General features: G+C 61.7%; 2 protein-coding genes and 1 long non-coding RNA gene across 4 annotated transcripts in view; 1 reads left to right on the forward strand and 2 right to left on the reverse strand.

Moving 5' to 3' along the window:
- Positions 1 to 1,583: 1,583 nt before the first annotated feature.
- CSPG5 (chondroitin sulfate proteoglycan 5) lies at positions 1,584 to 15,673 on the reverse strand. The gene is given in 7 exon segments (XM_048301796.1): positions 1,584 to 1,682; positions 5,491 to 8,816; positions 10,520 to 10,582; positions 10,584 to 10,593; positions 11,548 to 11,736; positions 12,736 to 13,985; positions 15,539 to 15,673. Coding segments are annotated over 6 exon segments (1,746 nt in total). The 5' UTR covers positions 15,611 to 15,673; the 3' UTR covers positions 1,584 to 1,682; positions 5,491 to 8,654.
- Positions 15,674 to 21,776: 6,103 nt separating this feature from the next.
- On the forward strand, positions 21,777 to 24,332 carry LOC125325928. Its single transcript, XR_007203623.1, has 2 exons — positions 21,777 to 21,908; positions 22,929 to 24,332. It is a non-coding gene; the product is annotated as an uncharacterized LOC125325928 (long non-coding RNA).
- SMARCC1 (SWI/SNF related, matrix associated, actin dependent regulator of chromatin subfamily c member 1) overlaps positions 23,824 to 27,796 on the reverse strand; it is a 65,708-nt gene continuing 61,735 nt past the window's right edge. For both annotated transcript variants that reach the window (XM_048300198.1, XM_048300109.1), the window contains 2 exons: positions 27,099 to 27,272; positions 23,824 to 25,525 (listed from right to left, as the gene is read on the reverse strand). In XM_048300198.1, the coding sequence (XP_048156155.1) occupies positions 25,440 to 25,525; positions 27,099 to 27,272 (260 nt within the window). In that variant the 3' untranslated portion in view covers positions 23,824 to 25,439. The remainder of the gene's footprint in view (positions 25,526 to 27,098; positions 27,273 to 27,796) is intronic.

Raw genomic sequence — 27,796 nt, forward strand, 5'->3', positions numbered from 1 at the left:
CGGCAAGGGCGGCTCGCAGAGCCCGGAGGAGTTCCTGGAGGAGTTCCTGGAGGTGTTCCTACCTGCCTGCATTTGTATGCGAGCGGAGCCACCGCTCAGACACCTTTTGTCTGCACTGTCACGCTTCCCTCCCTGTGGCACTCCCTTCCCGGCTCCTTCAGGAGCCGCAGAGCCCGGAATGCCTTGTAAATGAAATGTAAAATCCTCTCTTTTTCTCTTCCCAGTGGGAGGGGGACCAGAACCGCATGCAAAGTGCAGCTGCATCTCTCAAAACACCTCTTGTCCTTCCTAATATATTCCTTCCCACATCCCAGGACTTGTTACCGTGCGAAGGCAGTGAGGATTTTGCTGTTAAAACTGGTGCCCCTTCCCTCCCATCTGCTCCGTGCCTATTTCCAGTATTTATCATGGAGCTGTTTCCCAGAGGAGCCATATGGGATCCATAGGTATCCACACTGCTTCCAATGAAACCCCTGTGTAGAGCAGTGAGTGAAAAGCAATTCATGCCCAAAAGTAGAAAAAAACCACAACAGAACAAATAAAAGCGATTAATCTTGCAGTGTTTGAGGTGATTCCCAAGAGCCTGGCAGGGAAGGGGAGCTGAACCCACCAGGTTTCATGATGTGAGTGTGTGGAAAATGATTTTTAGGGAGAAAACACTTTGATTTACCTCCTGTGATTGTTGCTTATTGCTGAGCTATCCAGGATGGATTTGAGTGCACAAATCCCGTTCCACCGCAGCAGAAGGAGGGTTTTCTTCTCTCGGGACACCTCGGCTGCTGCTGACACAATGCCAAGTGCTTCGGAGTCATAAAGGATCACCAGAGCTGTGGGGCCAGCGGGGGTTAACGGGAGCAGATGTTGGCCGAGTCAATGGCCAGGGAAGAAAAGAACGGGACACGTTCCGGTGTAAATTCCGCCTCCTCAATGCCCGCCCTGACACGGCAAAGAGCAGCTGGAAGGAATAATGGATGAGCTGAACCAGGTGCTGAATTTCTCTGAAGAAATGCAAGAGGCAGAGTTTGAAAAGAATTGCGAAGGCGGGAGGTCCCTCCCTGTGACAAGGAGCAGGGACACGGGTCCGGTGGGACAGGCAGGGCTGTTCCCGGTGTCACCAGCCCTCCTGCCTTTCCCAGAGCCCTTTTCTCTAGGAAAACTCAGGGAAAACCAGCCTCTCTTGGACCTTCCCGTCTCTTTTAGCTTGGCAGGATTGGGAGAAGCGCTGCCGATGAAACCAAGTCCTCCGGGCATTTACAAACACTCTGGTCTGCGATCCGAGGCTGCAGACCATGGAGTAATTTGGGTTGGGCTGCAGGGACAAAGCGCAAAGGAGGGCACAAGGAAAATAAATATGGATTTAGATCCTGAGGACGTGGTGAAATGGCCGGGACACCTGAGCTGCCTTTAAAAGACTCCAACAAAAGCACAGAATAGCATCAGCTCCTGTCTCTCTCTTTTACCTTCTCCTTCCACTGTTTGCCTGGGGCCAGATCTTCAGGATGGAGTTATTCTCACCTCGGGGTGTTCCTTGTGCTGCAAGATTTCATGGGAGACTGATAAAACTGGGACAGAAAAATACAAGATAAATAGAGAAAATTGACATTTATTTTTTCCCATTTCAAATCTTACTTTTTGCTTGCTCGTATCCATATAAACAAACGCATCCCCCGTGAAAGGAGCAACTGTGAAAAATGTTGGAAAAAATGATGAGGACTGAGCTGATAAACCTGCTCCACACGCTCTGGCAGAGGGAGGGAAGAGCTGGGCTGACATTTCTGATGGAAGAAAAGCAGGATCACTGAGCATGAGGCCGGAGGGACCCGGAGAGGCCGCTTGGATGGAGCAACACCTGCCGCCAGCAAAATCTGCTCAGCTCCAACCTTCCCTGGCAGATGTTTGTCCAGCCTGTTCCCAGAAACCCTCAGCGGCCACGACTCCGCACCCTCGCTTGGCATTTCTTTCCAGCCCCCCTTTATTCCCACTCCGTAGCCCCATGTCACCCAGGCATCCCTCGCTGGCTTTATCCGTGGTTCTTTTGCTGATTGCTCGTGGCTGTGGAGAATAATTCACTGCCTTCATAAAGCAGGGAGAAAAACAAACCAGTCTGGATTCAATTTTCAGGTCACCTTTAAAATTCACTTGACCATTTCAAAGCAAAATGCAGCTGGCTCTCCACGAGGGACCTCCAGGGCTTTTGCAAAAGAGACTGGACAATTCCTGGGGAACGTGCTGAATCCAGCAGGGATCTGGCAGCAAAGCTGTCTGAACACAAAGTTCCTCAGTTGTCTCAGCAGGGAACCACCGAGGTCCTGAGCAAAGTGGGATTGAGGATGGCTCTGAGCCAAGTGGGATCGAAGCCGGCAGGAAAAGTGCTGTCCCCTCTCCCAGATCCAGGTGTTTGGCTGCCTAAAGCCACTGCTCTCTGCCAGATCCTCTGTGCCTGCTCATCCCTCACACTCCTTGCCCCCTTCAGCCACTCCTTCTCCTCATTTTGCCCCATCCTGCTATTCCCCTCTCCCCTCTGACCATGCTTTGCAGCACTTCCATCTCCCTCTTCCAACTCTTGCTCACAGAGCTCTCCCACAGCTCCTCTTTTCCTGCCCTCTGCTCTTCCTGCTGACCCCATGTACAACATCCAGCAGCCTGAGGACAACAGACACCTCCAGAGATCCCCTTCTCCACCCACACCTGTGTCCCAGGCCTGGATCACCATGCAGAGCTGGAGTTCAGAAGCTACAAAAGAATCTCTGCATTTTCTCCCAAATCCTTCCTGAAATCTCCTCTTTTCCAGCAAAACCCCACCAAGTTTGACTGGTCTTGTCTGCCATGGCAGCCAGTGTTGTCTCACTGCTTCTCTGTGCTCCACAGCCCACCAGATTGTCCCATCTGCCGTCTCTTGCCTTGATGTGAGATTCTCGGCTCTGACACCAGAGCTGCATTTTCACGCTGCATTTTTGTAGCTCCCAGCAAAAGGTGATGGAGACTCCTGGGTGCTCCTGCAGGAGGGCTCCAGATTCCTTTAATAAATGCAAATTGCATACACAGATTGAATCACTGGGTTCTGGAGTGGGTTGGGTGGAAAGGGGCCTTAGAGTTCATCCCATTCTAGGGACACCTTCCACTGTCCCAGGTTGCTCCCAGCCCCGTCCAGCCTGGCCTTGGACACTGCCAGGGATCCAGGGGCAGCCACAGCTGCTCTGGGCAGCTGTGCCAGGGCTGGACAGCCCTTTCCATGAAGGAATTTTCCCAATATCCAACCTGAACCATTGGCACAACGTTTCCCCTTGTCCTGTCCCCTGCTCCCTGGGAGCAGTGCCTGACCCCCGCCTGGCTGCCCCCTCCTGTCAGGGAGCTGTGGAGTCTTTCAGACACTGTTCCCATGTCTCCCTTGGGCTCCAGTTCTCCCCACTGCCCACCAGTCTGTCCTGAATCTCTCTTCTTGCTTCTCCTGGACCTCCTCCTGTGGTTTCCACCTTTCCTTACATGACATGCCCCAAACTGGACCTGCTCCTGTAAACCCTCAGCTATCCCTTGTGCTGCCAAACACCTCTCAGGTGGCTTTAACTGGTTTTCCAAGCACCCCAGGATGAGGTTCCGAGAGTCGGGAGCAGTCTGGGTGTGCTGTTTAATATTCCCCTTACTGCAGTCATGGCTCTCTCGGCAGCAGCCCAGCACCTTATTATTGTGGTGGGCATCTGCTTGCACTTGGCATCTTTAAAGGCTGGGGGTTTTAAAAGGTTTTAAAACAAGCTGGTGATCCCCCTGAGTTCCCAGCCTCCTTTGCCAGCCACCTCCCTCCTTCCCTGGGTCCAGACCAATGCTCCCTTGCTCATTCTCCTCCTGCTGATGGAGCCTTTTCTTCTTCTCCTTAATGAATCCTTCCTATTTCCATCTCAATTTGGCCTTTCTGATGTCTCCCCACATGCTTATGCTCCCCTTGTAACTGTCCTTAGTAATTTGACCTAGTTCCCATTTCCCATAAACCTTTTTTGTTGAGCCTGAGGTCGGTGAGGAGCTTGCGATGTAGCCAGGCTGGTTCCTGCTACGTTTCCTATTGGGATGGGTTCTGTGTGTGCTGCTTGCAGCGTTTCTTTGAAGTCCCGCCAGTTTCCTCAACTTCTTTCACTTTTAAACATGCCTCCCATCAGATCCTACTTCCCGCTTCTCCAAAAGTCTCGGCGTCCCTTGTCTTTATTTTCCCCTTTTCTCCCACATCCCTCCATGAGGGGTGTGAGCTCGGGCACTCCACGCACAGTCTTGGCCGGTTTTCCTCCTGCCTTTACATTCCAAACCAGTGTCTGGTGCTGGTTGCTGCCCGTGCCCCGCTCTGTCCCTCTCCCAGTGGCACCAGTCAGCCCAGTGACAGCAGTGACGCAGAGGAGCCGCCCTGCCTGGAGCCGTCCCAGCCCTCGCTGGCGTCAGTGGGCACATGCCCAGCTCTTCGTTCCCACACTGGGCATTTTACAGTTCACGAAGTTAAGAGGATTTTGCTTTTCTCCTCTCTCTAAATCCAATGCGGAGTCAGTTTAATACTGGACTCGCTCCCTGTTACAGCCAGGCTGCGAGTAATGGAGTAATTGGTATTTCCCAGCACTAAATACTGGGATCCCGGGGCTTTCTGGCTACACAAATACCAGTTACGGGCTCCTCCCAGCCAGGAGGCAGCCCAGCACTGCTGGGAACACCGGGATGTCACAGGAGATGCTCCCAGGAGCTCTCCACAGTGACCTACAGGAATGTCCCCTCCCAAGCCTTCGGCTCATCCTGGGGTTCACTGCATAATGCTCCTGTGCTGGGGGTCAGCAGAGCTGCTGACCAGGGATGGTCCAGAAGGGTTTGGGAATGGTTCCTCAAGCCTGACCATCCTTCCCCTGGGAGCTGGAGGTGGGACTGCAAGGGTGGGATTCATCCGACCGCTGTAGCTGTGTGTGATGGAGCCATGGGTGAACGGGGCCAGACTGTGCTGTGGTGGAAGATGCAGGACAGAAGCACCAAGGAAAGGAAAGGAGACAGCCCGCCTCATCTTCCAAATATTCCTCCAAGGGAAAGGGTGTGGAGCCAGCCCTCAGGTGAGGAAATGTCCTCAGAGGTGTCTAGAAGGGGACAAGGGATGGACATGGCACAGCCAGCTCCTGGCACCTCAGGGAGGGACAGACCAACCTGGCATCCCAAAGGAGCAGCATCCTGACCGTAGGTGTTGAGCACAGTTTGGGGTGTGCGGGGGCTGATCAGGACACTGAGCTGCTGCCACCTCCTTCTCCAGCCCTTCACGCTCCTGACCAGCGCCCGGCTGGTGAATCAGGACACTTGGTTGGTGAATCAAGATTCGGTCAGTGAGTTGGGACTTTTGGCCATTGAATCAGGACTCAGCCAGTGATCGGGACTCTCAGCTGGTGAATCAGGACTCAGCCAATGGTCAGGACTCTCGCCCAGTGAACCTGGACTCTTGGTTGGTGAATGTGGACTCTTGGTCGGTGAATCGGGACTCACCTAATGAATCCCGACTCCGGATATTTTGTTTCAGGCAGCCGGAGTTTGTCAAGGGAAGAAAGGCTCCTTGTCTCGGGGTCGTGGCTCTAATCCTGTTATGTGTCTGCGAGAGAAAAGAGGACGGCGGAGAGAGGAGGACAGGCCCACTGCCGATGCCAATTCCCTGCCCGCATCCCGTGCCAGCCCTTTCTGGCCACAACGGGCCATCTCCCCTCCCAGCAAACCAACCAAGCATTGAAATTTAATAGCTCTCCGGCCTCTCTCTCCATCCCAGTGATTAGGCCTGTGATTAAAGCCCATGTGTTGCTCTGCTGGCTGGGAGGCAAATTCCTCCACAGGGCCCGTGAAATCGGCTCCGAGCACGGTACACAGCGCCTGCTCCTCGCCTTTCCCGTGTCTGACCAGGCGCTGGCGGGGAGCCCTCGGATAACCCCATCCATCCCTCCAGACCACGCTCCTCCCTGCTCTGGGAAAGCCAGAGGGGATAAGAGCCCGCGGGCTGGGGCTGGGCTGGTACCCCCGGGGGAGATGGAGGCACGGCGAGGGACACTGACCCCGGAGCCAGATGGGGCTCCAGGGCTCGTGGCCGGCTGGAGCGAGGCAGGGAACGGAGGCTGTGCCTTCCCGTGGGAGACAGGAGCACGCCAGGAAGGTGAGTAGGGTCTGAGGGAGCGGGAGCAGCCAGGGGGAATGATGGGGTCAGAACAATACCCCAGAGCAGGGGCACAGGGCGACAAATCCCCCAGCGCTCCCAACCTGTGTGTGAGCAGGAGCATCCTTAAACCTGCTTAAATCCTTGTGACCCAGTTTTGTCCTGAATCCCAGTAAGTCCCTCCAGCCCGTGGGGGTGAGCGGCTGCAGCCGAGGATGGCTCCTGAATCCAGGACTCCTCTGTGGGTCGTCCCTCACAGCTCCGAGATAGGGCCTGCACCGAGGAGCCACCGCCCGCCTTTGTGGAGGGGACGGTCCCACTGCTGACCCGGACCACACCGGGCTTCTTGGAAGGGACAAAAACGGGTGGCGAGGGAATGTGGGCACCGCTCCAAGGTGGGCACCTCTGCGTGGGGCCACGGCAGGTCCAGGGTGGATGGGCTGTGCCAGGGTTGAGGGCCTGTGCCGTGTCACCCTCAGCTCCACGATGTCACTGTCCATGATGGGTGGGCTGTGCTGGGACGGAGGGGCTGTGCCACGTCACCCTCACCTCCATGGTGTCACTGTCCTGTGCTGTGCCAGCCTCACCTCCACGGTGACACCATGGCAGATGTCTCCCCAGGCAGTGTCCAGCCGGCCGGACCCACAGGCACCGTGAGGAAGGATCCCAGTGAGGAGCAGACGGTTTCCAGATCTCACCACACAGCCCTGGGTGGACTCGCTCCTTGGCTGCCCCATCCCGTTCCGTGTCTCCCTGCATCCCACCTTGCTGATTCCCTCCAAGGGCAGCTGGAGATGAGGGGTGGCCTCCCTCATCCTGCACTGCCCCTGCCTCCTCTTCCCTGCATCACCCACAACGCTACTTCATCCTCGCATTCCCAATCCCCTCCGACATCCCTCTCCTCACACAACCATTTCTTCTCCCCTCACTGCTCACACACAAGCACAGATCCTCTCCCATCACAGCGATGCTCATCCCACTCCAGCTCCCTTTCCCTCCCTCCCCGTCCCACAGGAAGCCTGTGCCCAGCCTCTGCCCATGCCAGGACATCCCACCTTTCCTCGGGGTTTCCTCAGGCATCAGCATCTCCTCTCTGCTCTGCTGGGCTCTGGCTCCACCAGCACAACTCTCTCCCCCCGCCCCACCCTTTTTCTTGCTGTGTCCACGTTCCCAGTGCTCTATCCATGGTTGTACCTGTCCTGCAGCTCCGTGCTGGAAGGGGAATGGCAAAGACCAAACCCTGCCGGTGCCAGTGAGCCGCTCGCTCTGCCTCGCGTGACTGCCAGGATCGACTGCCGGCTCCCTCCACCACTCCTCAGTTTTTAATCTCCCCGAGCAAGCCGAGAATTAATTATTTAGCAGCTCACAGAACGCATCGGGAACATCCGATCCACGCGGAGCTGCGGCTCTGGCTCCCACCTGCCCCGGGAGAGCGCCGGCTGCATCCCTGACGTGCCGCACACTTAATATTGTGTGGTGATTAATGGCTTTGTGTCCTCTCTCCCAAGGAACCCAGAGTGTTGGCTCGTGGATGAATCCATCTCCAGAAGAAATCAGTTCCTGCTGGAAGCAAGACGGAGCCATGGCTGGAGGGGAGGGTGGTGGGAGTGCTGGGACTCCCTGGGGAGAGATCCCCGCTCCATGCTCGATCCCGGGGGATGGCAGCAGGGCCAGCCTGACCTTGCCAAAGCCACTGGGACAGTGGCACCGGTTCTTCTCCATGCAGATGGAAACTGGGAGCTGGGGGGTGACAACCCTGGGGCGTCTCACCCAAAATCCCGCTGACAGCCTGGTCAGCTCCACTGAAGGAGGCTGTTGGAGCAGGAGTGGTTGGGAGCCGTCACCCCGTGTGCAGCCACACTGTTTGGGGGGACTCATGGTAGGGACAGGGATGGGGATGGAGCAAACCCTGGAGCAGCCCAGGCACCTCCACCAGACATCCCAGGGTGTCCCATCTGCTCCCGAGCGTGTCCGGGGTGGCAGGATGTGCTGCACCCCTGGCCTGGCAGAGGCAGGAAGGTGCCTGGAGAGGGTGAGAAGGGGGGACCAGGCACCCACCACCCCCGGGTGACGCTCAGATGGGACCCTGTGCAAGCAGGGACTGAATCCCGCCATGTCCATGTCGGGAGATCGCAGGCACCGGCAAGAGGCTTAACTTTAAAAAAAAAATGGTTTATTTATTTCAAGATATTCCTCTTTTTTTTTTTTCCCTCCTTTTTTGTTGTTTTCACCTGTATTTCAAAAAAAGTGGGGCAAAAGTACAAAAAAAGTCAGTTGCGGAACGGCAAAGGTTTAGAAATCACAGCGCGGAACGAACCCAAGCGAGAAACACGGAGCACGAACCAAACACCCCCACGACACGGCCGAATTATGACTGGATTTTTTGTTTTCCTCTGTACAAAACACACCAAAGCATGCCACGGAGCGGGAAGGGACACAGCGGCGGGAGGAGACGGCTGTGGATGCGGGGGGAGCCTGGCTCCCGCTCCGCTCCCGCTCCCGTCCCCGCCTCTCACGTCAGGTTGTTCTGGAGGCAGTTGAGCTCTCCCACGTCCTGCTCCCCTTTGCCGCCGTCGTGCTTGGGCGAAGTCGAGTTGTGGATGTTAAACGGCTCCTCGTCCTTCAGGCAGGATTTCAGCGAGTCCTGCAGCTTGTGGGGAGCGCCGGGATCATCCTGCGGGAGAGACGGGGGTCAGGGCCGGGCCGTGATGGGGGCGAGACTCAGTGAGGGCACCGATGTCTCACTGACCCCTTGCAGAGAGCCACTGGAGGGGACAAATGTCCCCCCCCAGCGCAGATGGCGGCACGGCGGGCCCGTGGTGCTCCCGACGCGGGGCGAGGGTCCGACCCCCCCGCGGTGACGCCGTCCCCCAGCACAGCCTCCCCACCTCGGGGTGCTGCGGCTCCCAAAGCCAACAGCGCCCACGAGCCGTGCCAGCCGCAGGAGCCTGTGCCAGCCACAGGCACATCCTCCCCGGCCATCCCGCCCACCGTTCCCACCCGATTCCTCTTCCCGTTCCCAGCCCGGCGCATCTCCTCGTCCCCGCGACAATCAGCCACTCCCGGCGGCGCTTGGCAGGAGGCCAGAGGGGTTGGATTTATTGCGGTTCCTCAGCGTACAGCCGGTGCCCCCGCGCCGCTGGCAGAGCCGGGCACGCCTCTTCCCGACGTCCCCCCGCTGGAGCATCTTCCCCGCGCCGGGGCTGGGCTGTGCCCCGAGTCTGTCCCGCATCCACGGGGAGAGCGGTCCCTCGGCACCGGGGCCGAGCTCCGGCCGCGCTGGGTGCGGCTGTGCCCGCACGGTCCCGGCGGCGCTGGCGGGGCAGGATGAGCCCCGGCCTGGGGGGTGCCAGGGCGGGCCGGGCCGGGCCGCGGTGGGTACGGTGCTCCCGGTGCCACACGGAGAGCGGCAGATGGACGGGGATACCCAAGGGCCGGCGTCACACAGGGACAGGATTCTCCATCTCCTGGGCAGTGACGTCCGGCCAGTCCGGAGCTGGTGCCATTGGCTCCACCGCTGCAGGATCCTCAGAAACCCCTTTCTAGGGGGGTTGACCCTGCTGACCCCTCCTCATCCTTGGAGTGCTGCATCCCAGGCAGCGCGTGCCGAACCCTCCACATCCGGAGGGGACGAGGGATGTGTCAGAGCCCGGCGAGACACCGGGGAGCGGCACCGAGTTCATCCCGAGTTTCATCCTCTCGGCAGCGGGGAGGGGGCCGGCCCCGGAGCCTCCTGCCAGGGCGGCCGGGCCGCGCCGACGCTACGGCTGCTAAAGGCGGTCGGAAGACGGGAACACCGGCCATGGATAGGGAAAGGCTAAAGGGACCTACGCTCCTCCTCCGGCTCGCGCTCCGCAAAGCCCTTCGCTTCTCTCTGTTCCGAGTCGAAAGACAGGAGGTTGGAAGGGCATCCCGGGGGATGCCGGTGGGTGCGCCCCAACCGCAGCAGCAGCCCGGAGCGTGTCATCCTCCAGCATCTGGAGTCATCTGCTGGTCCTGCCCAGTGATGCCACAGCCAGGGAGCATCATCTGCCCCAGCTGTCCCCTCCCTGAAAATTCTGGCACACCCACCCCTGCCACCCACGCATGGAGCCAAAGCCACCGGGAACTCGGGATGCTGGCTCCCCGAGAAGCCACATAGGCAGGAGGGGACAGGGAAGGGACAGGGGGGTGACACTGACCCCCTGCCTGGCCTGGGTCCAGTTTAGGTCATTGGGAACCCACCAGCGAGGGGACAGAGTTGTGACCATGGCAGGATGGGGGGGACAGGAGGGCAGTGCTGGGGTCATGGAGGGGGCATAGGTGAGAGGTCACCAGACAGAGGGACAAGGACAGGATAGAAAGTGGGAGGGGGGACGGTGCCACACAGCTCCTTACGTTTGGGTGGGAGCCCTCGGCGATGGTGGAGAGGGAGAAGTTGTCATTGTGCAGCTCGGACGGGGGTGCGGTATCTGCGGGGGGCAGGAGAGCAGGGGTGAGAGCAGGACCCCCCAACAGCCCCCGCCCACGTTGTGGGGTGACCCTGGTTTTGGGGGGTTAACTGGTCCCAGCGCTGGAGGTCTGGGGGGTAAATGCCCATAGGGATGGAATTTTGGGCTAAATACCCCCAGACCTGGGGGTTTTGGAGGGATAAATACCCGTACGCTGGGGGTTTTGGGGTTTTATACCCCCAGCTCTGAGGATCTGGGGAGCTAAATGCCCCCAAATCCGGAGGACTTGGTTACTTAATATCCCCAGGGATGGAGGTCTACAGGATTTAATATCCTGAACTGGATGGAGGTTTGGAGACTAAATGTCCCCAGGAATGGAGTTGGGGCTAAATGAGCCCAATGTGACATTTTGGGGGGCTCGGTGCCCCCAGCTCTGGCGTTTTAGGGTAGCCGGGCTCCGGGCAGGGGAGCGGGAAGGGCAGCCCGGGGTAGGGCTGGAGAGGGAGACCCGGGAGCTGGCACGGAGCTTCCCTGCTAATTACACTTGGCATTTCCAAACACTAATTAACAGCTCATTAGGGAGCGGGCTGGGAAGGCTCCCTCCTCCCTGCTCCAGGAGCTGGGCAGCAATGGCTGGGGCGGGGAGATGACCCCGAAGCCTTCCCTGTCCCTCCCCCCACCCCTGTCCCCAGCCGGACCGTCCCCGATGGCAGCACAGCCGGTGTCCCCAGATCCCAGCGAAGCAGATTAACTGGTGCCAGTCAGGAGCAGCTTTAAGGGATTAACCGTGGAGCAGGAGCCACATCCACGTCTCCCGCCTCCGGGAGCTTTCCCACCCGCCGTCCCCGCGCCCCCACCGGCACCGGGGGTCCCGGTGACGCCAAAGGACGGGCTGGCACCAGCGCGGGCGGGGGCTGAGCCCGCCCGGCGGCCGCGGGGTGTTTGGGGCCCGCCCGGGGTGTCCCCGTCACTCACTTGGTCTTGCGCAGTTTGCTGTTCTCCGTCTTGAGCAGGTAGAGCTTCTTGGCGAAGAACACGGTGAGCATGAAGAGCAGCAGCACCACGAGCGCGGCCGAGCCCACGGCCACGCACATCACCTGGAAGTCGGTGACGATGGACTCGCAGCGCGTGCCCTTGTGCCACGTGTAGTCCTGCGTGTTGCACCTGCCGGGGGACGCGGTCAGAGGGATGCCCCGCCCCAAAACGCGTCCCCCCCGCCCCAAAACGTGCCCCCGTCCCACAGAGCATCCTCGGGGGATTCGGTGTTTGTACCTGGGGGGATTACGGGTGTCTGAGGGGCATGGGATTAGCGGGTCCCCGAGGGGGGTGACACCGAGGGAGATGGGGACACTGGGGGATGCCAGGAGGGGGGTCCGGGTGTCCCAGACGGTGCTGGTGCCCCGCACCGGCGGCTTCCAGCCCCAGCGGCGGTGGGAGCAGGGAGGGGGCCCCCCAGGCCCCCCGAGCGGGCGGGCTCGGTGCCAGCCGCAGGGCACATCCCGGTGCGTGCGGCACAGCCGGCATCGGCCTCCCGGGCACAATCTGCCGGGGCCGATTAGCGCGGCTGCCCCGCAGCCTCGGCTGCGCGGCCCTGACCTAATTCCTGCCCAGCCGCCGCTCGGGGGGCAGGGAAACCCCTCTGCATCCCGGCGGGATGGGGCTGCGGGGGGGCACCGGGCTGGGGTGCAGGGGGATGGAGAGCCCGGGAATGGGGTGCCAAGGGCATGGAAAGGTCCGGAATGGAATGTACAAAGGATGGAAAGACTGGGAATGGGGCGTCAGGGGGATGGAGAGCCCAGGGATGGAGTAGAGAGACGGGAGATGCCAGGAATGGGTTGCAGGGAGATGGAAACACTGGGAATAGGGTGCATGGGTGGTGGAGAGCCCAGGGATAGGGTACAGGGGGATGGAGAGCCCAGGGATGGGATGCATGGAGTATGGAGAGACTGGGAGTGGGGGTGCACAAGAGATGGAAAGACTGGGAATGAGATACTGGGAATGGAGAACCTGGGGATGAGCTGCAGGGGGATGGAAAGACTGAGCATGGGGTATGGGGGACGGAGAGCCTGGGGATGGGGCGCAGGGGATGATGTGCCCAGGAATGGTGTGCCCAGGGATGGCGAGCCCCCACACCCCCCAGCCCGCCGGGGCCCCGTCCCTTACCGGCAGAAGGCCCCGTGGCTCTCCACCAGGTAGCACTGGCCACCGTTGTGGCAGTAGCTGGGGACGAGGTCGCACAGGGAGCGGCAGGAGCTGTTGTGCCGCACGTACCCGCTCCGGCACTCGGAGCCGTTCTCGGGCGGGCCCCGCTCCCCCGGCCGCGGCCAGGCCGTGGGGCTGCCCCCGGACACCCCGGGCGGCGGCGGCGGGGCCGCGGCACGGTGCCCGGTGGGCCGGGGGTCCTGCGGGGCCGGCGCGGCGCCGGGCGCGGCCGAGGTGGGCGGCCGGTAGCCGTTCTCGTCCTCCAGCCCCCCGTCTTCCTCCTCCTCCTCTTCCTCCTCGTCCTCCAGCTCGTCCTCGTCGTCCCCATCGGCGTAGAAGGAGGTGGTGGGGTAGAAATCGGCGTCGTCGAAGGGCGTGAAGTCGTCGTAGAGCTCGTGGAGGGCCCAGGGTGTGGCCGCCCCCTCGGGCTCCCGCCGCCGCGCCGAGCCGGCCGCCCCCCGGCCGCCCCCGGGGAAGCCCCCCAGTCCCTCGCCCCCCTCGAACAGGTCGTAGTAGTCAACGTCGATGATCTCCGAGCCCGTCCGGTCGGCCGGGGGCTTGGCCGGGCCCGTGGCGGCGGTGATGGGCTCCTGCAGCCACGTCAGATCCGTCCAGCCGCGAGCCCCCTGCGCCGGGGCCGGGCTGGAGGCGGCCGCCCAGAGCTCCGGGGGACCCCCCGAGTCCCCCCCGGCGGCGGGCACGGGGCTGGGCTCGCCCAGCACGGGGGTCCGCGGCGCCGCCGAGCCCCCGGCCGCCAGCAGGAGGTCGGATTCGGCAGAGTCGGTGGCGAGCTGGGGGCCGGGGGGGCTCGGCGGGGCGGCCGGGAGCCCCCCGAAGCTCCCCGCGCCGGGCGGGGAGGCGGGCGTGGGCCGGTCACCGCTCCCCGGCTCCTCGGGGCTGCCGAGGGCCACCGGCACCGTGCCCCCGACCCCGGGCCAGGTCACGGCTCGGGGGGGCACGGCGCTGGCCTCGCCCTCCCCGGCGCAGCCCGGGCACCCCTCGGGCATGGCCGACGGCTCCGTGGTGGCCGTGCCCGCCCCGGGAGGCTCTAGCTGGGGTCCTGCCGCGGCCCCCCCCGGCGCTGGTGCTGTTGCTGGGTCCCCCAGGGGGGTCTCCACTCGCCAGGTCCCATTTCGGGGGGCTGCTCTCCAACGAGCCCTCCCAGGCTCTCCTCTCGCCAACGCTGGAGTTTTGGGGGGGCCACGCGGATGCTGGAGGGGGGCAAGGAGAGAAAGACGTGTCAGAGGGGCCCCCGCACCCCCGGAAGGACGCGGCATCCTGGGGGGGGGGGGTTTCTAACAGGTCCCCACCTGCTCCACCTTGCACCCACCAGCACCACGACAAGGCATTTGGGGGGGTTGGGGGGGGGGGCTGCACCCCGAATCCTTGAGCCTCTCCCGGGGACTGAAGGGGTGAACCCCACAGAAGGCCCCAGCTCTGCGGGTGCCCCCACACCCAACTCTGTGACGCCCCCCCCTCAGCACAGCCCCCCCAAACCAAGCTGCCCCTAGCCCTGCCCCCTCAGCTGCCCTTCAAGGGGATCCATCCCCCTGCAAATGGATCCAGTCCTCCCCCAGACGGATCCAGCCCCCACTGCAAGGGGAGCCAGCCCTCCCCCAAAGAAATCAGCCCCCCGTAAGGGGATCCAGGCTCCCCCCAAACAGATCCAGCCCTTCTCTGGTTCCTGTAAGTGCACTCCATACACGCTACGGGATCCAGCTCCCTGTAATGGGATCCAGCCCCCCCGCCCCATAGATCCGTCGGTCTTTGCGAGGGGATCCAGCCCCCTCTGCCTGCTGCGGATGCGGCCACTACACACGGCGGATCCAGCCCCTGCAGCGGGATCCAGCCCCTCTGCAATGGAATCCAGCCCCTTCCGAGGGGATCAGCCCTCTCTGGCTCCTGCACATCCATCCAGATACACAACAGGATCCAGCCCTTCCCACACCGGGATCCAGCCTCCTGCAAGCGCATCCAGCCCTCCTCCGGCTCGTGCGAGTGCCCCCCATCCACACAACCAGATCCCGCCCCTGCAAGGGGATCCAGCCCCTGCAACAGGATCCAGCTCCCTGCAAGGGTATCCAGCCCCTTTCCAAGGGTATCCAACTCCCCCTGCAATGGAATCCAGGCCCCTTCCAAGGGGATCCAACCCCCTCCGGTTCCTGCAAGTGCCCCCCATAATCCCAAGAGGATCCAGCCCCTGCAAGGGAATCCGGTCCCTCCTGCAAGGGGCTCCAGCCCTTCCCTAGCTCCTGCAGATGCTCCCCCTGCACACACGGGGATCCAGCCCCCGCCGCAAGGGCTCCGGCCCCGGGCAAGGGGATCCCGCCCGCCCTGCAAGGGGATCCAGCCCCACGCAAGGGCTCCGGCCCCCGGCAAGCGGATCCAGCCCTTCCTCCAAGGGGATCCAGCCCCACGCAAGGGATCCGGCCCCGGCAAGGGGATCCCGCCCGCCCTGTAAGGAGATCCAGCCCTTCCCCGGCTCCTGCAGATGCCCCCCCACATAAAGGGGCTTCAGCCCCCGGCAACAGGATCAATATCATCACCCCCCTGCAGTGGGATCCAACCCCCCGCCCAGGGGGATCCACCTTCCTGCGGGGGTGCAGCCCCCGGCAGTGGGATCCAGCCCCGGTGAAGGGATCCCCCCCACCCCGCAGCCCCCGCCCGGACCGCAGCCCCCCCGTCTCCCCACCCCGGGGATCCCCCCCGCCCCGGGATCCGCCCCCCCGTGCCCATCCCGTGTGTCCCCGGTCCCGGTACGCACCGAGGGCGCCGATCGCCAGCAGCAGGGCCAGGGCGCGGGGGGCGCGGGGGGCGCGGGGGGCCATGGCGGCATGGAGGGACCCCGGCTCCGCCACGGGGCCGGCACCGGCAGCGGCTCCGCCCGCCCCGCTCCGAGCGAGCCGCGCCGAGCCGAGCGGAGCCGCGCCGAGCCGGGGGGCCGGGCCGGGCGGCGGGGGCGGGACCGCGGACGCGGCGGCGGCTCCGGGCACGGGCACGGCACCCCCCCGGCACCCCGCGGGCAGCGCCGGGGGGCGCATCCCAGGACCCCCAGCCTCGGGGAGGACACACCCCGGGACCCTCAAGCATCGGCATCCCCGGAGGGGAACACGGGGGGCCACATCCCGACACCCCCCAACACCGAGGGACACACATCCTGGCACCCCCAGCATGGGTATCCTCTGGGGGGGACACCGGGGGGCACATTCCGGCACTCCCAGCATCGGGGGGACACCCCCCGGCACCCCCCGGCATCGCCATCCTCGGGGAGGGACACCGGGGAACACATCCCGGCACCAGCACCCCTGGGGCGGAGAACACAGAGGGCACATCCTGGCACCACTATCCCTGGGGGGACACACCCCGGCACCTCCCGCATCGGCATTCCTGGAGCAGGACATCGGGGACACATCCTGGCACCCCCCAGCACCGGGGGGGAACAGCTCCGGGAATCCCCGAGCGCCGGCATCCCCCTCTGGCCCCCCAAACTGCTCCTGCATGAGGCGGGGACCCCTCCCCGCACCAGCACCGGGATCCTCTCCCAGCATCCTCACCCGGTGCGGGGGGACCCCCACCCTGCCCCCAAACCCGCACTCCTGCACCGCCCCGGGGGCACCGCGGGGCTCCGGCCCAGGCGGGGCTGTGACGGCTCAGAGCGCCCAGGCAGAGACCCCCAGTGCCAGGCTGGACCCTCCTTGCTGCCCGCGTGGGTGCCCCACGGCCCTGGATCCTCTTGCCAGTGCCAGACTGGTCCAGTTGCCACCAGGTGCCACCGCGGCCTCTGTCACCAGTGACCTGTCCCCGCGGGCACCATGGGCTGGCCCCTCCAATGGGCAGGGGGGCGGGCAGGGGGGTGGGCAGGGGGCTGCTCCAGCCCGTGGCCCAGCGCCAGGAGCAGCGTCTGGATGAAGCCGGGGAAGAGCCGGGAGAGGGAAAGGGCGCGGACGTGCCCGGCCTCGCAATGGCCACGGGCCCCCGGGGTTCGCCGGCCCCTCGCCCCCAGAGCCCACCCCCGCAGGGTGTGGTGGCGGTGCTGGAGCAGCACCCGGGAACACCCCGGGCTGCTCTGGGGCCTCAGCCTGGACCCGCCCGTGGGACAGCGGCTGCTCCTTCGCTGTCCCTGCACCACTGGCTCCATGGATACCTCGTCCCCCTGAGGCCGGCACCGGCTCCCGGCTGGCCGAGGCCTCCCAAGGTCGCTGTGTGTCCTTGGACACCTCCACCTGCAGCGCAGGGATGTGTCTGTCATGGCTGCTCCACAACCTGCATCCCACATCGGGCATCCCACATCCTGCATCAGGCATCCTGCATCGTACTTCCCAAATCCTGCGCTGGGCATCGCACATCCCAAATCCTGCATCCCACGTCGGGCATCCCGCATCAGACACCCCGTATCCCACACCCCACAGCACCCACGCCACTGAAGGATGCTCCCTGGGTACCCCACTGCAGTGCCCCCCACTCCCACGTGGGACCCACATCAGCTCGGCCGTGACCCCCTCGTGTCCCCCCCGCCCCCATGGGCCGTGTGTGCAGGGGGCTGGGCTGGGGGGATGCCGGGAATGGGGGTCCCCTCTCCCCCCAGCAGCCGCAGCTCCTGGCCGGGCTCCGCGCCGGGAACAAGCCCAGCTCTGTCCCTCTCAAAGGGGGATTGAAGGGGCTGCACCTGCTTAGTATTCCCCAGGCTTCCGCCCCTGGATGCGTTTCCAAGGGGACCAGCCGAGGGGCCGCCAGGATGGATGGGGGGACATGGCCTTGACAGCCGGGAAAAGGGTTGGGAAGAGGCATCGGGGTCCCACAGGCTGGGGGGTCCCAGTGCCAGGTCCCTGCCTGGCAGCAGGAGGCTGAGGGGAGGCGGGTGGGATCCGGGAATGGGGATGGTGCTGGGATGGAGCCTGGGCAGGGCTTCCATGGGCAGCCCATGGAAGCTTCCAGCACCCACAGTAACTCCTGGGGGCAGGAAGCTGGTGGGGCTGGCAGGGACACCTGGGGCCACCTGTGCCAGGCCTGGAGCCACGCAGGGTCACATCTTGGACACCTCCATGGCCAGAGGCTCTGCCAGCCCTCAGGACAGCCCGGGCTGGTGTCCTGGAGCACCAGCTCCTCCTGTCCAGAGAGTTGTGTGGCCAGTGTCCCACGACAGCCCTGAGGCACCTCATCCAGGGGTGTCCCCCACCCTGAGGGATCCCGCTCCCACCCTCACTGGTGTCCCCTCAGGGTATCAACATCCCAGGAGCTCCAGCCAGTGTCACCGTGGGGTTCAGAGCCCCATGAGGGGGCTGAGACCTTGTGCTGGGGACAAGAGGGTGTGGGCATCCCCACCCTGCTGGAGGCTGCTCGCCTGCGCTCAGGGCATGGGGCCAGGATGTTCCCTGCAGGTCCCCTTTGCACGGGAGGAGCCCCCACCTCACACACAGGCCCCACACCCATCCCTGTGCCCATGGCTCTGGATCAGGGTGGGTGCCCCTGGGTGGGCAGAGCTCAGGGAGGGCGGTGGGTGCCGTGCATAGGCAGGAACATCCAGCCGGGGAGGATTCTGGAGCCTCGCAGGGGTGGAGCGGGGCTGAGCCCCAATGCGCCAATTCCACCACTGTGCCCAAATCCAGCACGGGGTTGAAGCCAGATCCCACCACAATCCTACAAACCTGCCTTGGATTGGGCTTCGTCAGCAGCAGAGGGTTGGATGAGGGATGGCAGGACAGACGGATGGACGGGATGGACAGACAGACGGATGGACAGTGACGGTGCTTTGGTCTCAAAGGAGAAATCCAGCACCAGCTCCCTCACTTGGCAAGAACCAGCTGCTCTTGCCAAGTCTGTGTTTTCCTGGGGGAATTACTCAGAATATGAAAGGTGATTTAAAAGACTGGGAATTGCAGCCATCACTGGGGGCCTTCCCAGAGCGAATCCGTGAGCCCTGTCCATCGGTGCAGTGAGCTGGGGAGAGATCTCATCCCAAACCCCTTCCCTGCCCAGTTCAGCACTGGGACTGGAGCTTGCCCGTGGATCCTGCCCTACCTTGGGATCCCCAAAAGCCCACGGGCGGGGCTTTGCTCCCCCAGTCCTGCTTCACGCTCCTGCCAGTGCTCGGCTCAGTCCCTCAGCCCAGCTCATCCCGGCTGGCAGCTCCCAGTGCCCCAGTGGCCGTGGGGCAGCCCCACACCAGCACCTTCCTCCTCCCGCGGGGGCACCGCTGGCCGCAGGTGCCAGGTTGGATTGTGGTCCAGGATCCCATGGGGATGGACAGACAGACGGAGGCCAGGGGGAGGCACAGGCTGGGCTTGGATCCCCACCTTCCCAGCTCCCTCCCATCATCTGAGCACCAGGAACCGCCTCATCCCCGTGTCCAGTGAGGGGATCCAGACCCGCGGGATAGGGCAGGGGGGGCGATGGCAGGGCCAGGATGGGCCGGGCCAGCACTTCCCCCCAGCTTCTGCTCCTCCCATCGTCTTTCCCTCCCTCCTCAGCCAGGTACTGGAGAGGCTCAAGTCACCTTTCCCCCATTTTTCTTTCACTAATGAGTATTGGAAAAGTGCAAAGAAAATAAAGAATTGAATCAAAGAGCCAGGACTGAGGTTGGCGTTTCCTGCCCTGGCTCAGGCACCGCTCCCCTTGGACAAGTGAACTCTTCCCTGTCATAATATCCTGGATGTTGAGCCTGAGCCCAGGGCCGAGCCCAGCTCAGCCAGGCGGGGTTTTAGGGATAGCTTTGTCCTTGATTGCGGCTGGCACCGCCCGGGCTGGCTCTGAGGTGACGAGTCCCAATGCGACACCGAATGCTGGAGGAGCCGCCGCCGCATCGACCTTCAGCCTCCTCCGTGCTCAGCCCACAGCATCCAACCCCTTTCTGCAGGGAACAGATTCCCCCGCCCCGGATCCAGCACACGCCAAACTGCTCCCGACACCCCGCTGATCCGAAAATCACCGCAATTCAAAGTCCTCGAAGCAGGAGCCGTGTTTGGGATTGCAGGAGCAGCTTGGGGAAGGATGCCGGAGGCACAAAAATACACAGATCCACAACCTCTGCGTGTCCTGCGGCGCTGGAGCCGGGATCTTCCCAAAGAAACCCTTCCTGACCTGCACAGGGGCCGGTGCATTTGGGCCTGCAGAGGCAGAGCTGGTCCGGGCAGGGGCAGAGTCCAGTGTCCGAGAGGCCTCAAGCTGTGCTGGACATGCTGGAGGGGCAGAGCCCCTGGCTCAGCTCTCCCAGCCATTCCCGAGCCACATTGCCCTGGGGCTGCAGAGGGAAAAGGTGGGAGAGGTTTAATAATCACCTGTCCCAGCTCTGAGCTGCAGAGAGTGAGGAAAACCCTGAGCGAGGTGAGGCCGAGCTTTGGGGAGAGGGGCCGGCGGGGAGCTGCATCCCAAGGATGGAGCGCTGCATCTAAGGACACATCACACCTGCCAGCTGTGCCCAACTCCTTTCGTGTCTGTGAACGTGCACAGTCTGCACAGGTGGCAAATAAAGCTGTCCCTGACCGGGGTAAGTCACCGCGAGCGCCAGCACTGCTCCCACACCTTCCTCCTTCCCGCCTGCGGAACCCGGTTTAGTGCCTGTGATTTTGCCAAGAGGGCACTAAAGGCCCTTCAGAAAAGCTTTTCACCTCCAAGGCTTTGCTTTCATCACTGCTGGGAACGCGGGTGAGTCAAGGCGGCTGTTCCACACTCAGGACAAGGAGTGAGGACACAACTTCATCCCTTGAAATGATGGAAAAGGGCTCGGGGAGGGCTGAGCTGAGCCCGGAATGTGAACGCAAACCCCGTCCCTCCCACGGCAGGTCACAGCCATTTCACCACCCCCGGGCTCCAGCACCTCTGGAGGAGGAAACCCAAAATTGGAGCAGCAGAGAGACCCAGAGCTGCAGGGCACCGAAATCCCCCCGGAGCATCTTCCGAGGGCAGCGCCCGCCTCCGGACCAGTGGGATCACAACATCCCGGTCCTGGCACTGGGAAGGAACAAGGGAATTCCAAGGAATGGCTCCTGGGGGGATCTGGGGGGATCTGGGGGCTCTCACAGCAGCACTCGGACCAGAACTCAGCGAGGGGACGTCCCTCAGGTCCCGCGGGGCTGATCCTGCGCCTGGAAGTGGCTCCGGGTCTTTGCTGGGTCAGTGACACGCAGCTGGGTGGGCAACCATTGGTCCTGGCACACAGGGACCACCAGCACCATCCCAGGGCTGGAATTCTGGCAACACGCCTGGAAGGCTGCTGGCTGTGATGGACACCAGGTTGTTTTTATCACACTGCAACTCAAAACCACAGAAAACGAGGAATTTTGGGGAAAAAAATTCCCAACAATCAGCCCTCAGTTTCCCGTTGCAGCCTCCAGGTGAGGTCCCGAGGGCTCCCAGGGCTGCTGGAAGGGTCCCTGTGCCGGGACCCCGGCAGCGTCCCGAGGTTCCCGTGAAAGGGGAAATTCCCAGCCGGGCAGCGCCGGCGGCCGGGCGGGAGCTGCTGCAGACAAAGGGGGACAGTGCTCCTGGAAATCCGGGCAGGAGCGGCCCTGGCACGGCCCTGGCACGGCCCTGGCCCAGCCCCGGCATGGCCGAGCCCTTGGCAGGTCACCCAGAGCCGTCCTGTCTGGGGCACGTCTCTTCCTCCCGGGATTTGGGGGGATTATCCAGGGGGTGGGCGCCAGGGTCAGCCTTGGACTCGTTCCTGTAAAACCTGAGGGAGAGAGAAAAAGGAGCTCCCAGCCTTCCAAGCCCTTCGCGTGGAAGTTTCCCGTGAGACAGGCACAGGGATGAAACAGCAGCGAGGGGACAACGCGCACTCAGACACCCCAAACTGTCCACGAGCCCCAAGGCGCATTTTGGGCTTTAAATCGGCCAGAAAAGGACAAAAAAGCAGCTTTTCAGGCAGCCCGAGGTGGAGTGCGTACCCCCGGCAGGACACTGGAGGTTTAGGGCGGTTTTGGGATGGACAAGGGCGGTGCCAGCGCCCGTTCCTGTTCCTGTTTCGCTCCCTCTTCCCTCCCTCGGCCAATGGTGCTGAGGAAAAATCCTGCGGATCGCATCGCCCGTCTCCAGCAGGATCCGGTTACTCGGATGAAGATGCAAACCCCTCTCCGCCGTACAGGCAGGATTTTTACAGGGAATTTTCTGGAGAAGGCAGAAGGGCTCACCCTGGGCAGGTAATTCCCTTTATCCTAAAGACATCTTGGATTGAAATGACCCCAACAGCGGTTTTGGAGCGGACACTCAGCCGGTTCAGAGCCCTGTCCTAAAGCCGCCTTCCAGCCGGCTGTACCCACAGCAGGAAACTGAGAACAGCAATGGATTCACTCCCTAATCCCGCTCCGTGCTCCAGCAGCAGGAGCAGCCCCGGCCCCCACCCCAGCTGTGGGGATCCAAACACCCACAGCAGAGTCAAACCCCAGGATGGGTTGGGTGGGAGGGACCTCAAAGCCCACCCAGTGCCACCCCTGCCATGGGCAGGGACACCTCCCACTGTCCCAGGCTGCTCCCAGCCCCAGTGTCCAGCCTGGCCTTGGGCACTGCCAGGGATCCAGGGGCAGCCACAGCTGCTCTGGCAATTCCAGCCCAGCCCCTCCCCACCCTCCCAGCCAGCAATTCCCAATTCCCAATCTCCCATCCATCCCTGCCCTCTGGCACTGGGAAGCCATTCCCTGTGTCCTGTCCCTCCAGGCCTTGTCCCCAGTCCCTCTCCAGCTCTCCTGGAGCCCCTTTGGGCCCTGCAAGGGGCTCTGAGCTCTCCCTGTGTCCTTCCCTTCTCCAGGGGAACATTCCCAGCTCTCCCAGCCTGGCTCCAGAGCAGAGGGGCTCCAGCCCTGGGGCAGCTCCGGAGCCTCCTCTGGGCTCTCTCCAGCAGCTCCAGGTCCTGGTGCTGTTGGCCCTGGGGCTGGGGCAGCTCTGCAGGTGGGGAATCACCTGAGTGGGGCCGAGGGGCAGAATCCCCCATTTCCTGCTGCCCACGCTGGGGCTCAGCCCAGGCACGGCGGGGTCTGGCCAGCTCCTCACCCACCAGCATTCCCAAAACTGGGATCCCAAAGCAGATCCAGTCTCCTCTCCCTTACTCCAGCTCTGCCCAGCCCGGCCTTGGCAGCTGCTGCGACCACAAAGCTTTGGGGGCTGTCAATAGAAGACTTCTAAAATGGACATTTATGATTTACCACTTTCTGTGCATCCCTCAGGAGAATGATCCTCAGGATGAGGAGGAAAAGTGACCACTGCTGGCCGTGCTGGAGGTGAGGAGGTCATCATCCAAGGGACAAGCCTTGCTGGAATGCAAAGATCCAAGAGCTCCTTCCCTCTCCGTCCTGCCCCGTGCAGGAGCAGCACCAAGGAGCCCACAAGAGGATGTTCAGCAGGACGCCCCAGCCCTGGAGCCCCCCCTGCCCATCCAAGGAGGAATTCCCAGTTGGGAATGTGGCTTTCATGGCGTGTCCTGGACACAGCTCCACCCCTGGCCTTTTCCCTCCTCGGGAATTAAGGACTGCGGGCATTACGGGATGCCTGGGAAGAGGTGCCACTTCCGAGGCAAAGCCTCTCCCTGGGCAAAGCAGCAGGAATGGCTGGAATGTGATCCAGACTGGATTCTGGTTTCAGCTGAATCAAAAAGACAACCCCCCCCTCCCCCCCCCCCCGCAGCCTGCGGAGCCCGCTGGGGTTGGAGGGAAGGGCAGGGCAGCAGCAGGACTGAACCTGCCAGAGCAGCTGGAGGGGGGAGCAGTGGGACCGAGGCCTCCCCAGCCCAAGCTGCCTCACCAGAGCTCCCCCTCCAGCGCGATCCCAGCGGGAACAGGCTCCGGAGCCCGCGGGAAGCCCACAGCAGCCGTGCTGTGGGGCTGCTCTGCTGCAGCTGCCTCCCTGAGCTCCGAACCCTGCCAGGGCCTGTCCACAGCAGCACATTCCGGGTGAGTGAAGGGTCTGCGCTCCCCCCGTGCCTTCGGGGTCTGCCCCAAGCTCAGGTTTTGTGTTTGCTCCTCCGGAGTTCACGTTCAGCCCCAAAACAGCCCCGGATTGCAGTAACAATTCCCAGCTCTTCCCGCACACAAAGGCAAAGGAGACTTCACAAACTCCACAGGCTTTGTACAAAAACCGCTTTTTTTTGCTTTTATTTCACAAAATTGGGTGGCTGCTGCAGGAATCAAACCGGCCCTATACAGAGATCAGGTGAAAAAGTGGGCACAGGGATTATTTATACAGAAACAAAACAGTGTCCAGGATCCAGGTCCTCGGCAGGATCAGCACTAGGACAGTAAAAAATAGTCTCCACCTGGATCCTGGGAATCGCTCACGCTAGAAACAACCTGAGGTTACTCTAAACTGGACTAAGGGCTGCACCAGAAATCCCATGCTCACCCCAAAGACCCTGGAGGGGAAGGAAGCCTTGGGAAGGGGAATGGGAAGGCCCCGGCCGCTCTCTGTGCGGCACCGGGGAGTCGTGCTGGAAGACCTGGCAAATCCTTAATTTTTAAATGGTGGAAGTGGTTCCAGAGTTTGTGGGAGTCTCTCTCCAGCCCAACCTCAACTCCCACCCAGCCAAAAGCCACCCTTGAAATCAAGGAGCAGCCTCCAGACCCTCAGCAGGGAAACCCCAAACGCTCCCAGGCTGGGATGAGGGCAGAGAACCTGAACCATGGGCAGAAAAGGACTTTTTTGCAGGACTTTTCCCCAAGTTTTGGCAGCCTGGAGGTGTGCAGCAGCAGCTCTGGGGTGCTCCCAGATCCACGTGCTGAAGCTGTTCCCTTCCCCACCCCTCCAGCCGCAGTGGGGGGTGACGGGAGCTGTCCCAGCCGCATTCGCTGCCGCCCCGGCCGTCCAGAGGTAGTTCTGGCATTCCCATCCCAGCCATCCCAACCCAATCCCAAATTCTAGCACTTCTCAGCTATCTACTTTATTATTATTTTTTTGTTTTCTTCATTTTAAAAAGTACAAAGTATATGCTCCAAAAAGAGGGACTAAAAACGGGGGTTATTCCTCAGTTGGCTACTGCACCGAACTACTCAGGGAAGGTCCAACTACCACCTCCAAAGGCAAAGGAAAGGTAAAAACTGGAGCAAGAAAACTCCTACCATTGAGTGGTTTTATTCCGATCAATTCACTCCCGGTTCATTCCCATGGATCAATATTTCCTGTAATAAGTTAGAGGCAGCTCTGGCCGCAGCCACCAGGAATCCCTGCGGACACGGCTGCCGGCCCTGCGCCTCCGTGCCCCAGCACACCCTGGTTTTCCTGCTCTGCTCCAAGCTCTGGTTTGGCATCTCCTCTCGGTGCTTTGCTCTGCCCAGGGACCTCAGAACACTGAGTCACCCTGGGGTGGGCACGTCCTAAAGCTCAGCTCCTGCCTGAAAACCTGGATTATTTCACCCTTCCCGGGAGAAGCCCAAGCTCAAAGCACCAAGAGGAAGGAAACCAGCGTGGAGCTCTGCAAGGCAAGCAGGCCAAGGGGTAAAGGACTTCCCACCAGCAACATGGAGGCGCTCCTGGCATCCCTATCTCCAGCTTTCCCAAGGGAATGCCAAGCTCTGCCGGGCTCCGGTGGGGAGCGGGGGAACGCCGCCGCGCGAACGTGTGCAGATCACACACACACGACTGGGAGAGGAGGGGGAAACCTCCCCAGGGAACAGAAGGGAACTGAGGAATTCTCTTTTGGTCACCACTATGTTGCTGTGGAAGTTCCTTCCTCCTTCCTTGGCTGCTTAGGGAGCGGCTGAGGCCGGCGGGGCTCCGGCCGGTGGCGGGGTCACTCCTTCCGCGGGCGGCGGCGGCTGCGCTGGGCCGGGATCTGCAGGGAGACAAGGGGGACAGTGAGGGACACTGGGAGGACAGGGAGGGACACTGGGGGGGCTGGACACAGAGAAGGGACACAACGCCTGTGCCCAGGTGTCTCCAGGCCACGGGACAGTCTGTCTGATGGGAATTCCTGCAGCCAGGACCGTCCCTAGGAACGGCACCATGGTGGCTCCCAAAGCTCTGCTGCACCTTTATGGTGCTTTTCCACCACCCAGCGCCGCATGGACTTCGTGAAAGAGGGAAAAATTCCCATATTTTTATGGACAAGGCGCCGGGGATGCGGCTCAGCAGCTGGCAAATCCATGCCAAGCAACTTGCAGAGCTGGAATTGGCATCTCTCACCTCCCAGCTCTGCGCCCAAGCCCAAATTACAGCTCTTTTCTGTTTAAAATAGATGGAACAATGGGTTTGATATAAACAGCGGCTGCCCCTCCCTCTGAAGGGTGGATGTAGGTTAAAGCAGAGGAATCCACAGATGCAGCGAGCAGGAGGGAAGAGAGGAGGGATACAAAGGACCAGCCTCGTGCCCAGAGAGGAGATACTAATGGAACATGACTGACTTGTTTAGTAGGGGAGGAAAAAAGGAGAAATTAAGAGAAGGGAAGAGAGCAAACAGGAATACAACCTGACACGAGATATTCCCAGTGGTAAAGGCTCAGGGAAAAGGACGGAGAAGTAAAGCTGGGAGAGCAGAGGAACAGGAGCAAAGCCCAAACAGAAATAGCACAGGCAGAGTTTTCCCGCTGGGGCTGGGGATGCCCGTGAGTCAGAGCTCGCAGCAGCTCCTGCCGCTGAAGCCAAAATCAAACGGGCTTTCCCCATCATTTTTTGGGAGAGGTACTACAAGTGATGACAATTCCTGCTCGTCCGGTGACAACCACACCGAGCGTTCTGGGGGTGAGGATTCCTGAGCAGCAGTGGGCCAGGCTGCAATTAATAATGGCAAATTTATTGAGGAATTCCTGACAGAGAATTCCTCACTCATTCCTCCCTGTGCCAGCTTGTCTTCTGCCTTCTGGGCTTGGCCACACTCTCACACTCATTCAAGCAACTCCCACACCATGGCTCCTGATCCAGCTGCTTTTTTGGCTGCCATAAATCAACTTCATTTTAGAGGTGCAGATTTTATACTGGGAATGTTCCTTACATGGTTTATCTTCTCCTTCTTCCTAAACAGGACTTCCTCGCTCCGATTCCAGGGTGCCAAGCTTTCAGTAAGGTATTATTGAACTGGATCCTACTCTTACCTCCACTATTTAGGAATTATAGTTAATTCCTGACCCTCCACTAAGCTGGGAGAAGTTTTTGATCATCACCACTGAACCTCTGTATCACTATAAATAAACCAGGGGATGTTATAAATAAAATAAAGGACAGTGGAATGTGTTGGGATGCCCAGAGGGCTGAGGAGCACTTAGAGCTTCCAGCACATCCCCGGCACCACTCTCGGGCTGGCAGTGTGCACAGATCCCGTTATTCCTGCAGGAAAATAGGGAGTTCCCACTAGAATGCCTTTCCCAGTGACAGAGGAGCCCCCCAGGAGCATCCCCAGGAGGTGCACTCACACATGCCGTTGGGAGCTGCCAGCGGGACGCGGGGGCCGATGAGGTTCCCCGACATCGGGGCCATCCCGGGCGGGGCGGCCCCGCCACCGGGGTGGATGCTGGCGGACACGCTCGGCATCATCCGGCCCGGCAGGGGCTGTCCTGGGATCATGGAGCCAGGCCCCGGCATCTGACCTGCAGAGGAGGGAGAGACACGAGCGTGAGGCCCTCGAAGTGCTGGGGAGGGAAAACCAGTGGGGTTGTGCTCCCAGCAGTGAGCTGAGCCCTCTGTGAGAGGCGGCTCTGCGTGTGCTCCACACTCCCAGGAAACGCCTCTTCATCCCCCAACACACCTCCAGGAAGGGGCAGGGGGCACTTGGAACCTCTTGGGAACACTGGAACAAGGGGCAAGTGGGAGGGAACACAGTCAAACCCAAGGGGAACCCCCACCAGAAAGGGCATCCCACGGAATCCAAGTGCTGGGAACCAGACGGAGTAACAAGGCATCAGAGGAAGAGCCCCTGATGGAGAGGAGCAGCCATGAAGCCTCATGGATAAGCTTCCTGGGAGAACTGAAATCACACAGTTAAAGCTGGGCTGCACAGGAATTCCTGCTATGATTCCAGGTGTTGCTGTGAGGAGGATTCCAAGGCTCTTCCTCACAAACCAGCTCTGTGGGAGACCTCCCTGTTCCAGCTACACCACCTGGCCCTGGACAC

The sequence above is a fragment of the Corvus hawaiiensis genome, chromosome 1 (genome assembly GCF_020740725.1).
Source record: "Corvus hawaiiensis isolate bCorHaw1 chromosome 1, bCorHaw1.pri.cur, whole genome shotgun sequence".
NCBI classification, from domain to species: domain Eukaryota; kingdom Metazoa; phylum Chordata; class Aves; order Passeriformes; family Corvidae; genus Corvus; species Corvus hawaiiensis.